Here is a 14771-nt window from a genome sequence, read left to right as displayed (position 1 = left end):
TCAAGTGAAGCGAAGAAAAAATGGTGAAGAATACTAGTTCCGAAAGACTCTTAACATACTTTGTAAAACAAATCAGATAAAAGAAGCCGTCCACTTTGTGGGCAATGTACAGTATGATTCGAAGGATGCTACAAATTGAAGAAAAAACTCATATTTCGATACATAGGAAACTGTTGGCCTTCCTAGAACGACAAAATGTGGGCTTCATTTCAATAAGTAGTTTGTTGTATTATATTTCATTGTTCTTTTTTATTGTTTGCCATTAAATAGGTATTATAATATTTATCAATGTGTTATATTTTTAAATATAAAAAATATTCATTTGGAATAGTTGAGAAAAATTTTAACGAACACAATATTTTAGAGGGCGGGAAGTGCGAACGGGAAATGAGGGCGGTAAGTAGAGATGTATATTATAACGCTTTCTAACCTTCAATGTCGTTATTAATGGCAGCATTGCCTACATTATGGTTGTGAATAAATATATTATTTCACTTGGTGATAGCACATCTTTTGACTAATAATATATTGTATCAAACACAAGGCGCAATTTGGGACACTTATAGTACGTGTGAGGTAGCGTGACACTAGAGACACGACTCTTACATGCCATACGTGCTGCTTGGTGATCCGCATATTGAGACACGCGTTTTCAAATAGGAAACGGTGAGATTTGGATTTGTTTGGTAGTTCGCGACTAGCCGGCATCAAAAAATGTCTGACATTTATGACAATCGAAGGAAACAATTGCTGTTATTGAATTCTGAATCAGAATCAGATTCTTCAGTTTTATTTCCATATAATTACCATTTGTTGTGTCGTGAAGCTCTCTGTTATTCCTTACCACCTTAACTTTTCTTCTGTCATTTTTTCGTAAAAAAATTAAGGAAAGACTTGCTATTTACCCACACGTGTGGCAAAGCAAACTGTATATGAGCTACAGTAGGACACGTCCGGACACGTACAAAATTAAGTGCTGAGCTGCGTCACCTTACACGTGCAATACGTGTTCCAATTTGCGCCTTGCCTAATCCAACTATAAGTCATAATTATAAAATATTAAATATTACCGATAAATAATTAAATATGTTTCATTAATTATAAGTGTATATCCAATTCGTAAATTACTGTCATTTAATAGTGTTCCGTAAGCGTGAGAAAAATAATCCCACCAGATAAAGGTACCACCAGAATTGGTACGAGAACGTAACAAATTCTTCGTTCATATTCCTTTCATTCAATTCGAATACTGCGCGTTCTGACACGCGGTACAATACCGGCAGTATTATTGGTGGCACGTGCTCGCTAATTTAGTGATTATACTTAGTGTTATTGTTTTCATTTTTTGCGTCTACTTTCTCAGAAAGGTGAGTAGCTGTAAATATTATTTTTCTCAAAAAACAAACTTGCGTTTGTTGTTCTTATTTTATCACCGACAAAAAATTTTTAACACATTTTTCTACGGATTATAGACAGAAATTTTTTCAAATAAGGGTATTGAGTACGCGCAAAATACGTGAAAAAAATGTTTTTTTTTCTCTATCTTTGTTTCATTTCATTTATAGAATATTTCATGAAATATTTGATTTGGTAACTATTGATACAATTAAGAATCCAGTGAATATCAATCTTAGAAAGCTGTTCAATTTGAAAATTGGGGTAATTAAATTTATACAAAATGTGTACTTTACTTAATATTGCATTTCTCCAATTTTATACGTTGTTTTGTGAAAAAAATGAAATAAAAACATAGATACTATCATCGAAAAAATATATCTACTTTTTCATAATTATACGAGGCGAATTATAAAACATCAAACTCTTAAAATAAAATTCAACAAATCAAATGATATGGAATTAGCAAAACAAATTCTGATCCTAACAAAGGGTTTTTTCATATGAGGGATATCAGTTTTCTAAGGAAAATTTTAAACAAAGGGAAAATTAGGGAAACTTCATAAACAATGAATTTTCCGAAATTCTGTCTCCGCAGTTTGGAAACTGATAAAACGTTGGGAATCTTTAGACGCAACTGCACTAGCCAACAACTAATTCCTGCGTATATGGCACTGAAAATATGAAATTAATCCTGGTGAACGTTTTTTTTTGGATTTGCAGTATGTCATTCTATATCTAAAAACAAACATTTCTACTTGTGTTCAATTCTTTGTAAGAGTATGAAGCTGTTCAAGAAAACCAGGATGACTTACACGTAAAAAATTGGGGATGTATCAAGTACGTTTGAGTCCAGTCTATACCCAGAAATCTGAGCGACGCTTTTGTTTTTCAGGTACAAAGGTATGACATTACACTAGTGAAAATTTGCAAGTAAGCACACCATTGTAATCCTTTACGATGACTAAAATAATAAAGAAAAACCACGAACGACAGATAGTGTAATTTATTTCATACATATTTATCATAATTTTTTTGTGTTGAATATCATGGAAAGTTAGTTTTTATTATTTTGACTGTATATTGTTATTTCAAGTATTTTAGAAATCTTCTATAATATAGTTTAGTTCAAGTAAACTTTATAGGAGTTGTTTTGATTGTTAGTTCTCTCTCTCTCTCTATCTCTCACTCTCTCTCTCTCTCTCTCTCCCTCTCTCTCTCTCTCTCCAGAGTGCAGTTTGTTTAAAACATAGTTTCTGAAAATAATAATTTGGTTCATAACTACATAAATATCTTTATAAGGGAAAAATGGCAACGTGGTTTTTATTTCTCATATACAATTTACCTGAAAATTGAGATGTGCTCTGAGATTTTGCATATACAAACATCAAAATCGTGGGAAAAGTGATCATTATTGCAATTACAAGTAAATAATAAACAGATAAAAAGAAATTTTCAAGTGATAAGCTTATAGTAATTAACAGAACTAGAACAAAATTAATTACGGTGTTGCCGGCTTGTGGGACTAGTACCGGTTATGAGGGTAAAAAATGATGCACAATTAAATATTTTTTTTCTCGTTTTCTCCATTATAATTCCATATACGACTTTTGTTCATTAGTTTCTGATAATAAAGTGAAAAAAAAAATTGTTAACCTTTTTTTCTTCAACATAATTTTATAGAGGGCGCCAAAGAGACTGAGAAAATTAAAGCCTTCCGCTCGAATTTGTTAAATATGAAACAAAAAATTCAAAAAGCTTAAGAAACAATTAAAACTTTATAAAAGTGTAAGGAACAAGATGAAATATACGTAAGGTTGAAAATAGTAGAATAACACCTGAAATGCTGAAAGCTATGGGAGAGAGTTATATACACTTGTTAACAAAAATATGTAGCATAGCTTGTAATAGAATACGGCAAAGATACCACAACATTTGGAAATAGCATTGTGATTACCCATTTATAAGTGAGGGGATAATAAGCAATGCAACTACTATAGAGGAAATTTGACGAAAAAATCCTAGATAACAAATTAAGATCAAACGTAGAAAATACTCTAAATGATGCACAAAGCGGATTCCACAAAAGTAGAAGTGTACAAAATCACATATTTACCATCAAACCAATTATAGATAGAGCTGTTCGCCGAGATACTGATGAATTATTTGGATTTAGTGATATGGAGGAAGCTTTCGATAGAGACCGAGAGAAAGAACATGGGAAAGATTAGAAAAAAGAAAAATAGATGCTGGAAGGAAATGCATTATGAGCTTATATTAAAGGAATGTGAACCATGTTATTAGTGAAAACTCAATTTCAGAGGCTTTTATAACCACAGGAGTAAGACTAGGTGATAAAATTCAACAAGACGAGCAAATTTTTTCAAGTATTACGTGTTATCTAATTTATGAAAACAAGCGATACTACAATTTTAAACAATTTAAACAACTTAGATGACAGGAAAACCTGATGGAGAGACATACAACTAAGAAAATATAACACAAAATGACGAAGAAACAGTACACTCTTTCCATAAAAATAGACAATATATTTGAGACATCAGAAAATTAGTTGAACAATACAGGTGATAATGTAGTGGTAAAAATTCTAAATGTACACCGTGCCGAGAAGTTATGACTTATTTTATAAGTTTGTCTAAGTATACGATATCATAGAAAATCGCTAATTATTGTGATTAAGTCTGTGTCTTTTTAAATTTAGGCTGCTTGGAGTTAATTGCCATAAGCAGATATTAACCATGTCGTTTTGACGATGCTGAAATGAGTCTCGGAGCCCCCAAATACATTTCAATAAGTTTACAAGCAAATATCATTAAATTTTTCATGCAAGACTATCACATTATGAAAAGTTCGAGGCCAATAAATTTTATTCTTCTAAATGAAACACTTCTTATGTCACTGACTATTTTGTAATTTTTATTGTGATTGTGAAATTACGATATGTTCTGGAATGTAAAATGTATTTGATATTTCTAATACATTCCATTGTGATATGATACATAGATAGCTATGAAGTGTTTGAAAATAATGTGACGTATTCACTAGAGATATACAAAATTACCTTGAAATACCACAAACCTTCAATTTGTCCAAAATAGTTTGTTGATTTTCCTGTTTAAATTCTATTTTTGTGGCTGACATTTCGAAAATCGAATAGTCATCAATGAACTAAATCGGTTAGGTTATAGTGTAACAATTACAATCATTGAAATAGTTTACTGCTCTAATTATTTTTGCAATGCAGTGAGCAGAGTGCAGTTAACAATATACCATATTCAATTGAATTGAAGAAAAAAGACGATTATTTCAATAAAAAAAAATTCACAGATTGAAATATAATATTTGAATCAAAACGGGTGTACTCCCTCCTTTTTTAATTCGAAATTACCACAAAAACTTTATATACGACGGCTGTTGGTAAGTTTCCGTTTGATGCAGATGTGAAACTTTTTTGCAAATTCTCTCTCTGTCTAATAGTTCAAAAAGACTAAATTAATAATGGAAATCTCTCAACACATACGTGAATGTGTTATATTTTTAAATGGTAAAATTTTCAAATTTAGGCCAAAAACTCTCTTTTCTTTATGTAATACTTTCGTTTCAAAAATAAACTGCAAGTATTGTTTGTCAAGTTGATAAAGATCTAGTTTTGATATTTTACTATATTTCATAAGCATAAAAATTGGCCAAGACATTAGAAAGTTCATATCTTTTATCAGTATAATACCTATACTGAAACTGGGTTGCATTATCTTCAATTCAATTAAGTCCATGAAGACTTTCAATAACTGGAAATTTCTTCCCACAGCGATTGTTTTGAAGCAAAAGTTTTCCACTCATTCAAATCCTCAGATTTTCCTCCGTGTATTGATTAGAGTTTCACTGTAGAATAGTAAATAATTTCCAACATCATTTCACCAAAATGGCAGTTCAGATCAGCGGCCCCTACTATATTTACACATTAAGTTTTTATACCAGTGAGTTTTTACTGGGCTGTGAATAAATTTCTTATGGCGGAATGACACTGAAGCTATAAAAAACCCATAATAGATAGTCGTTTATAATGATAACAATGAGCTCTATATTCTCAAAACCTTAAATATTCAAGTAACAATATAGTTTTTAACACCAACAAGAAGAAACAGGGTTTTAAATAAACAATACATGTCAGTTGAATCAGTTATTTGAATTTTATGTAAGTTTCAAAAGTTTCAATTTTGTAAGCACTTAATTCATAGATTGTTGTGTGTGCGTTTGGTGTGGCTTTTCTTGGAGATACTAACTTGATGTTATATGTTATTTTCAAAGAATTTCTAAATTCAGTGGTAGTTTAGACACATCTTCAGCTATACAGCAATTGAATGCAAAAAACCCGAGCTCGCAACATGCTTCCTGTGAAGAAATATCACTGCTCTAAAAATGGATATTCCTATAATAATTGCATAAGATATTCTAGTTCAAATGTATTTGGTAATACATTAATAATTCTGCTAAAAATCGGTGTCAAATGTTTTCAGGTTATTGCAAAAATGAATGAAATGCAACGAATCATTGCATGCATTATAAACGGTCTTTTATTGTTAATTTGATATGGAATAATATTTAAAATGTTATTATATAGAATAATTCCAATAATACTGAACTCCGGAAATAAATTGAAGAAAAAAGTTGGTTAAAGTAATGTTACATGTGAGGAATATGGCCTCATATTATACGACGGTTGTCTGAAAAGTTTCCAACCTCATCATGAAGATATTGGCACTTATACACAATATTGTTGGGAAATATATGTGCACATGTCTTGAATTATTCCCATTAGAATGTTAACCATTTTGGACGCTAATTTTCTGGTTGACAATCGTCGTTGTGAAGATTTTCCTGGAAATGGAAAAAAATTATTATCGAAATGTCATAAATCTTTGGTTTTGAACGTAAATGAAAAAGAAGTGATGTACAGTTTGAAACGGTGAAAAACTTCGCCAAATGGTACTGAGTGTATCGGCTGAGGTTGAAGAGATAGGAAAGGCTATCAGCATCTGAAAAGAATGCCTGAGTGAGCTATCTGTGCGTTTGCTCACTTTGAATCAGAAGGATAGATTCATAACTTTATACCTGGATACACCACTACATTTATGTGAAGAGAAAGCAGTCAAACAGTGCGAACAGATTGCGAACTTGCTCCGAAAAAAGCAAAGACGGTTACATCGACTGGAAAAGTGAATTGAATTGATTGAATTGATTTACTTCTAGCAACCAACGACTTTTTCCTGTTTCTCAAATTTTTACTCACGGGAAAGAGATTTTAATCAGATGAGGACGTTATCCCATAAGCTAACGCCTGTTTTGAGGAGAAAAACTATTATGTATATTTTGAAATCTACAATGTCAAATCTTGAGAAGTTTTTCCTGTGAACAGAATATCGACAATAATATTGGGTATTTTGGCAATTTTATTTGAAATTTTTTTGATAATACTACATATGGAGCTGATAATCATTAGGTAGCGAATTTTGAAGAAGTTGAACGTAATAGATAATATGAATTTACCTTTAGAATCAATTTGATGAATTCTATTGTTGAGCAAGTCTCAATAAAAGTCAATAAGAATCTGGTCACTCTTTTATTATGCATTTTTTAAGACAGTATCATTTTAGCATTGCAAATGCAGCCATTCTTTTTAACCTATCGAGTTATGAACTGCGTCGAAATTAGTGTGATAAAAACATTTTGAGAGGTAATCATCTAGAACAAACACATCTGTTTATGAAAACCATCAGCGTCACTGAGAAGTTCAACTACATGCAATTATAGTTGAAAGTTCACGTTCATTAGCAGCAAGACTTTTTATGAAAATTTTCTCTCTTGAATTTAAGCATCGAACAATTGTCAGCAATATTTCAGATTACTTTGGAAAAACCCTGTATATGTTATTTGATTCTGTGAATGCTATAAACCGCTCGTCGTGAACATGGGCAAACAAATTGGAATTTAACAGTGAACAAACAAATCTAGAAGCCATACCACAAAAGAGAAAACTTAAACAATCGAGCAAAAATTGCATTTGAATTATATTTAATATACAGTTCGGTAGAAATCTCGGAAACATTATCAAAATCACTAAAGTGGAAAATGTAATAATAATAAGTAATAAGATAAAATGCAGATTATAGAAAAAAAGAACACCACCCATGAAAGTTCAAACAAACATTGTCAGCGCGTGTCTGGGACAAGATAAGAATCCTGGTGTAATTTCTGCCTCGTGGTGACTCTCGATAATCCTTTTTGTTCCAATATGATGGCGATGTATAGTTGGTGAAACTTTTGGTCGAGGTGTGCCACACAATGATGACGATGTGTTGGAGTGGATGTCAAGGCAAACTAAAGTGCCTTAATATCTTGACATGTAGATTAAATTACATACTTTGATCTAAAAATGAAATTATTCAAAAATATCTACTCCTTTTCTTCTTATTTCAATGCTTAGCACAATGAAGCTTTTACGAATAGATTAATTGAACTAGCACCCAGCTATGCGAATATTTTTACATTGTTAAATCGAAATATTCTCAACAAAATTTTACTTGATGAAGTCCGCAGTGACTACGACTGTAAAGTTCCCTTTGAAACAATAAAAATGTTGTAGTAAATACAACAAAAATCGAGAATTAAAATCTCTATATACAAGTTAGATATTTAAACGATAAAATTTGAAAAATGGCCCAGAAATAAATCAGTGGGATTGAATTTGGACAGTTAATAGTTCCATTACATTCAAATCATTCTAAGCGGGTAGTGTAATTTGCGAAAAATAAACTTCATACTTTTTATTCTACCATGAATTCTTTTATTACGTATACGTTAACTATTTTATCTATAATTCAATCAATTATAATTGCAAAATTTCATCACTTATTCATAGACCACAAATATGATGAAATTTTGAATGTAGACCATCAACAAATACTAATACCATAAACATGCACGGCTTAATTTTTTACCAAAAAGTCTAGCTGATTGATCATAAAGACATGATTTGGAAATGTTTTTTGTTCGCATTGAAAGCATGATTGAATATTTAATAGGTCACTTTTACGATCAATTGTTACTTCATCTTCAATTTCTTAATCGATATATAATAGATTAGATGTGAAAATGTCAAGTTTGAGACCTTGAGAAATTCAATCAATTTCAAAGTTCAGTAGCGTGGCGTGGGGAAACATATTTTAATAATGTAGCAGTTTAAGTTTAGATTATAGACTGTGAATTGGATATTTATATTTTTATGTCAAATAGTCCATGAGGTACGAAAATAATGTACGAAATTTTATATTGCGGAGATAAATAGCTTTTGAGAAATCATTGAGAAATCATGTGTGTTTTTCAATTTTATGTGAAGCGTAACGTAACTTTATTGAAATTCCATTTTCTATTGTGTCATATATAGCGTTTTCTCAAAAATACTATTATGGTTACGATTCCATGCCTCAATTCAGTTTGATATTTTCATTTTTATTTAACTAATTGACGTTTTTTGAAATCACTGTATAGCCCGAAATTTTGACAAACAGTTGAAAACACTTTGACGCGGAATGTTCGTTTGTTCGCCGTACTGTTGAGGAAGTTAAGTTGGGTTAGGTTAGGTTAAGTTAGGTCAATATTATTTTTTATTTCAACTCCAACCAAGTATAGATTTAATGATCTATACTATGTACTATGTAGTTAGTACTAAGATACACCCATTATAACATGTGTTATAAATTATTGATATGAAGGCTCCCTTTACCGGGGAGGTAAACATAAACATCACATCTCTTTCCGGAGTGAAGCAGCTCCTGCCGGGGGCGATAGGAATTCCTTAATACGTTTGCAGTACTGGTCAGTACTGATTTACACTCGACATAATCTCAAACTTCATCTTCTATTTATAAATAACGAAGGGGCTCTTTCACTTCAGAGTAGAGCCCCTGTTGTAATATAAAGTTTAAATTTAGACTATACGTTCACAATGACACGATTTTCGTTAATATTTTTGGAAATCACGTGCTGAAAATTGGTTGTTACATATCTAGACTAAAAATAATAACAATTAATAGAAAGTTTACTGTCTTTTTTGTTAATTATTTGAAAAAATCACCTCGTTATCCCATGTTCGGCAGTAAGATAGCATAGTACATCACCTTGCTCAAACGAGAGAATAAATTTAATATGGGATACAGAGGCAAATCGGTCGCAACAAGTAGTATTTGGAAAAACCCATACCCCTTAATCCATACGTATAAAATCTACATCCGCCCCATAATCGAATGTAGAGCACAGCTCACTGCACCCTTCTTCTGCTTCTTAAGCAATACATTCTCAAATACTGCTAATGTCTAAATGACCTATAAACCCAATACATCATTCGCAATTTGAAATCAAGTGATACAATTGCTAGCAACACTCTTCTTACCCCTAGGACTACTTCTAGATAGCCCATTTATACAAAACCCAAAAGAAATGTTCCTCTAGAAACTAGTGAATCCAATTCTTTAAACCCCATCTCATCACTAGTTTGTTTTACAAGTTTTTGAGAGTTATCCTGCAACCCTGTGAACTCGTTCACAAGCCAAATGGAACAGGGAATAATACAGTCGCTATAAATAGCGGCCACATGCACACTAAGTTTCACATAAGAAGAAACCCATCACTCACTCCCCAGCACTGTAAAAAAATTTTTTTCTTATATCAGGGCCATATCCTACATTAAAGTTCCCTATACGCTTCAAAAATCATAACGAGCTTCTCCCTCCATAGAAATATAGTATTTTCGAAAAGTATCAGTTACATCCTTAATATTTCAATCTTGTCAACAAGAGTTTAAACAAGTGCACTAGTATCCCTCTAAAATATAGATTTCGGCGCTCCTATCGAACTTACTACTAATATTATTAAGAATATTGTTGGCATGTCGCAACCATTCAAAAGTTAATTATTCCTTTATTAACAATTTTTAATTTAAATAATATGTTTCTTTTTTAACTCTACTTTCAAATTTGGCAGTGAAAACAAAGATAAGTTAGTTAGGTTAATCTGACAGGTCAGGATTTATGAATTAATAATAGAAATTTCATCACAATAGAACATTTTATATCAATCTCAATTTTTAATGTCTACATCACTTTTTAATATATATTTAATGACTAACATTTGGTTGAAATAGATACAGACAAAACATTAGGAAACAACTGTAATAGTAATGTCAGCTTTCTCAGGTTTTACGGTATTTAAGCAAACAAATACCGCTTATTACCTTCGCCTTTAAGTACGTATTACGATTATAATCAAACTCGAGCGTTAAAGAGTTGCGAAGCTTGGATGATTAAATGAAAAAATGTTATATTTTCATCGGTGGGGGGAGTTACTACAGATTCTCAAAAATTTAAAAAAAATGTACATACTCGACCGTGTCAGATATTAATAGCATCCTACGTATTTTATAAGGGGATGTTGAATGACCCTAAAAACAGCTTTCATATAATAATCTGACCATTTGGATCTGACGCAAACTCGCGGCCATCAATAGATTATGCAAAAAAATTCGCAATTTTGAAATACTCCAGCACGTCAGATTAAAATATATATGTCGTATCTTTATGTTCTAGACGTGCTGTCTTACGATCTGATGAAGGAATGGATCTAATCTGATAATTTTGTTTTTAATATATTTTGTTCGGATTTTTCGGAAAACTGGTTCGCTCCGATGATATTCTAAAACATTTATACATTTTTGTAGCGTTTCTAAATTAAATATAATTGTTTTTTTTTTATAAAGTAGTTTCACCAGAAAATACACACTTTATTCTGACATCACTCATAGTTAATATTTTTCAACTTTAATGCACATAAGTTATATTTAAATAACAAAATAAGCCAAAAAGCTAGTAAATAATACATTGTAAATAATATTATTCCACAAACGAACTGTGTGATCATCTGTTATGATGCCATGGCTACAGAAATCGGAGTGAGGACAGAGTTAGAGAGTAATAGATTAATCGTTATTTTTGTTACTGCGACTAGTAAAATTCGTCAGATAATATATTTTTCATCATTCTTGAATTATTTCCTTTAAAATAAAATAAAAAATAAAAATTCAACCACGCTCGAGAATGTAGAGATGACGTTTTTCACAGCTTTACAGCCTTCCTCTTTCTTTATGTCACTTCCAAATTGTCAGATTACTGGAATATACTTAGGATGTAATTAACTCACCTTACCTTAATCTGACACTAGAATTTCTGATAATTCTTTTTTTTTTACTAACCTGATTCTTTATCCTTTCTTTCTTTAACTAGTTAACTAGGTAAAAAGAATTCCCCTGTATATTAATCTGCCACGCTTGTTACGTCTATTTTCTCTTCTTCAGCATTAATTGCAAATAGTTGTCTGAAGTTTGTTTATATATAATTAGTATTATTTTTATTTATTTTGTTTTCGAAAATAATAAAATAGTTTGTATTATTCGACATAGTCCTTAATGAATAATATGAAATAACTGAATATATATTTTTATTGTTCTCATCAATGAAAATCCTATTTGTGCAATTGACAAATTCTTTGAAAATAAATTGCCACATTAGTGTATTCACCTTTACAATTTCAAAGAAATATTTGTTAAATTCCATCAATACACATAATCGAGTTTCGAAAATAATAGTCAACTCAGTACGCAAACAAGGGAAAGTTTCAAAGACAGGATCGTGACTTTTGGAACAGATTATTGTGTAAAAGTTCGTTAGTCACGTGGATGTTCTAAATCTTTCATCAGTGGAGCAAAATGCTGGTAAATGTGTCTTTTTTTATATCACAACGGAATATTATGGAATCTATTTATTGTTTCAGGTCGTGAAAGCATCTACTGAAAACAAATTCACTTGTTTTAATAAAACCAACTAAATGATAACAGTAATTTCCTTTGCCGCATAATACATTAGATAATTTTGTACAAAAAAAATTGTTAGAAAATTGTATTATCCGCATGTAACAAATGAGTGTAACGGAATATTTTACTGAAATACGTAGTGCGATCAACGAAGTTCTTGGCCTCAAATAGTAATTAGAGTTTCAGCTTGCAGCTTCGATCCATTTATTATAATAGAGCTCGGACGACGACCACTTAGTTGTTTTGAGAAATATTTCAAATTGTGTTTCGTGCTGTTATAAAATTTTTGATTGAAGAAGAATTAACACCAACAAAAATCAAAAACAGAATGGAGGTTTATACGGCAGAATTTCCAACACAAGGATCCTAGATGAGTATTAACACAAGACAAAAATTAATGCGAGGTGTGTGCTTCGAATTCTTTGTGCAGTGCAAAAGCAGAGTACAGTAGAATGTTGTAAGCGATTTCTAGAACTTTGCCGCAAGGACAAAGAAAGTGTAACTCAAACAGTTGTAATGAATAATGAAACTATGATGCGACATCCAAAAATAATTCCATCGTTAGTTCGTGCCAAAATGGAGATCTTGAGAAGCTTTAATAAAGTAATGGTTACAATATTTTAAGACTGCGAGTGTAGTCTTATAAATCATTTCAAGGAATTAAGAACAAGCGTAGACGCGGTATATTACTTTGACTTACCGAAGCAGTTACATCAAAAAATTATCGAAAAAAGGGGCAGCAAAATCAACCGAGGTGTGCGCTTGCTACAGGACAACGCTCCATTCCACACTGCTTGAATTTCCAAGGATATGGGACGCAAATGTGGATATATAGATTGAACACTCACCATATAGCCCTAATTTGGCCCCATCTGACAATTTTTAGTTCCCAAAGTTAGAGACCAAGTTAAGGAATAAAAGATATAACAGCTACGATGAAATTAAACTGGCGGTGCACGAACGTTTTGACTGTTGAGATACATCATATTTTTATAGTGGCATCAAAGCTTTTTTCAGATATTTCGAAAAGTTTGTCGAAATGGAGGGAGGATATATTAAAAATAACCACACTACGCACTATGTAGTGAGTATACCGTTGTTCTTATCGATTAAGGAATTATAGTGTAAATTGAAATTTATGATCCTCGTGATACGAAATATAATTTTTACAAACGTTTTACAAAAAACTATATCGAATTGAATTTGGTTTACATTATATATTACTTATATTTACTAAAAGGGATATAGTCGAGAACTAGTTTGTGCCCGAGCAATAATTAGGGCCAGAAATAAAATTTAAAATAGTATTGGCCGCATTTGGCTTAGAAGAAAGTTTTGTTTCATCAAGACAATGCACCAGCTCACACAATCGCTATTGCAATAGCCAAAATTAATGAATGAAATCAAAGTTTGAATTGCTACCTTATTATTTTCTTTTCCCAGACTTGAAAATATGGCTCGGTAGTAAAAGATTTTCCAACAATAAATCAGTTAATGGCTGTTTTGAGGAGCTAGACAATTCTTATTATAAAAAAGTTATCGATCTTATTGAACATCGCTGGAACAGTGTATGTAGATGAAAGGATATTACGTTGAAAATTAAATACATTTTTTCCCAAAATTTAAGTTTTTTTTGTTGGGCCAGGTACTGGGACCATTCTCGTATAAGGCAGGAACAGGACGAAAACTTGTGGAAATCGCCTTGTGGAAATCCGAATTCTTAAAATTTGTTCAATATTTTATATTAATTAACTCAAAATCTAACCAATTGTAGCTCAAACGGTTGTTGTATAACACTGTCTTTATAGTCCAACGGATTAGCATTATCCTGTACACATTTACTTTTTGTCTCAATGTATGGACAAAATTTGTGGAAAACTACTGCGCAGTATATCCAACGCTTGTGTTACTTTACTCATCGACTGGGTATTATACAACTGCTAATCCTAATTACTAACTCTAAACTAATCATTTGAGTACTTCTCATTTCTAATTGTTCGCTGAGGTCATATGTGTTACACTGAACACATTTTTATGACTTTATCAATGTAGTTAATTTAAATATCGATATTTTTATTTCTAAAATAATGTTACATGCTCGTCATGAACCCAGACCTGTCCGGCTAAAATCCGGCGGAGACATGGCACGTTTGATATACTTTTTTTCTTAAACCGCGGAATTGGTTTGATGTTTATTTACATTGTTTGTTTTGAACTAATTTCGAGAAAGGTCTTGTTACTTATTTGTTTTGTTTCTTTATTTTCTGAAATTTTTGAAAACTTCGTTTTGGATATATAAATGAGCATGTTTGGCAAAGTTCAGTTAGGTTTATAATAAATAGTCAAAGTGAACGGAACGAAATAGAAAAGTAGCCGGAACATTTAAATAAATTGAGTGGGTAAGTTAAGTGTAGTGTAAAGTGCTTAAAAAAAT

General features: G+C 31.5%; 1 protein-coding gene across 2 annotated transcripts in view; it reads left to right on the top strand.

Moving 5' to 3' along the window:
• Window positions 1-315: 315 nt before the first annotated feature.
• Window positions 316-14771, top strand: part of LOC130895150 (glucose dehydrogenase [FAD, quinone]) — a 97790-nt gene continuing 83334 nt past the window's right edge. Inside the window, exon 1 of one of the 2 annotated variants that reach the window (XM_057802319.1) lies at window positions 316-396. In XM_057802319.1, the coding sequence (XP_057658302.1) occupies window positions 388-396 (9 nt within the window). In that variant the 5' untranslated portion in view covers window positions 316-387. Of the gene's footprint in view, window positions 397-1211; window positions 1368-14771 lie in introns of those variants that run through there. The other variant, XM_057802320.1, reaches the window with a different exon arrangement.

The sequence above is a fragment of the Diorhabda carinulata genome, chromosome 6 (genome assembly GCF_026250575.1).
Source record: "Diorhabda carinulata isolate Delta chromosome 6, icDioCari1.1, whole genome shotgun sequence".
NCBI lineage: Eukaryota > Metazoa > Arthropoda > Insecta > Coleoptera > Chrysomelidae > Diorhabda > Diorhabda carinulata.
Note: the sequence above shows the minus strand (reverse complement) of the source record. Positions and strands in the feature narration are given on the sequence as shown.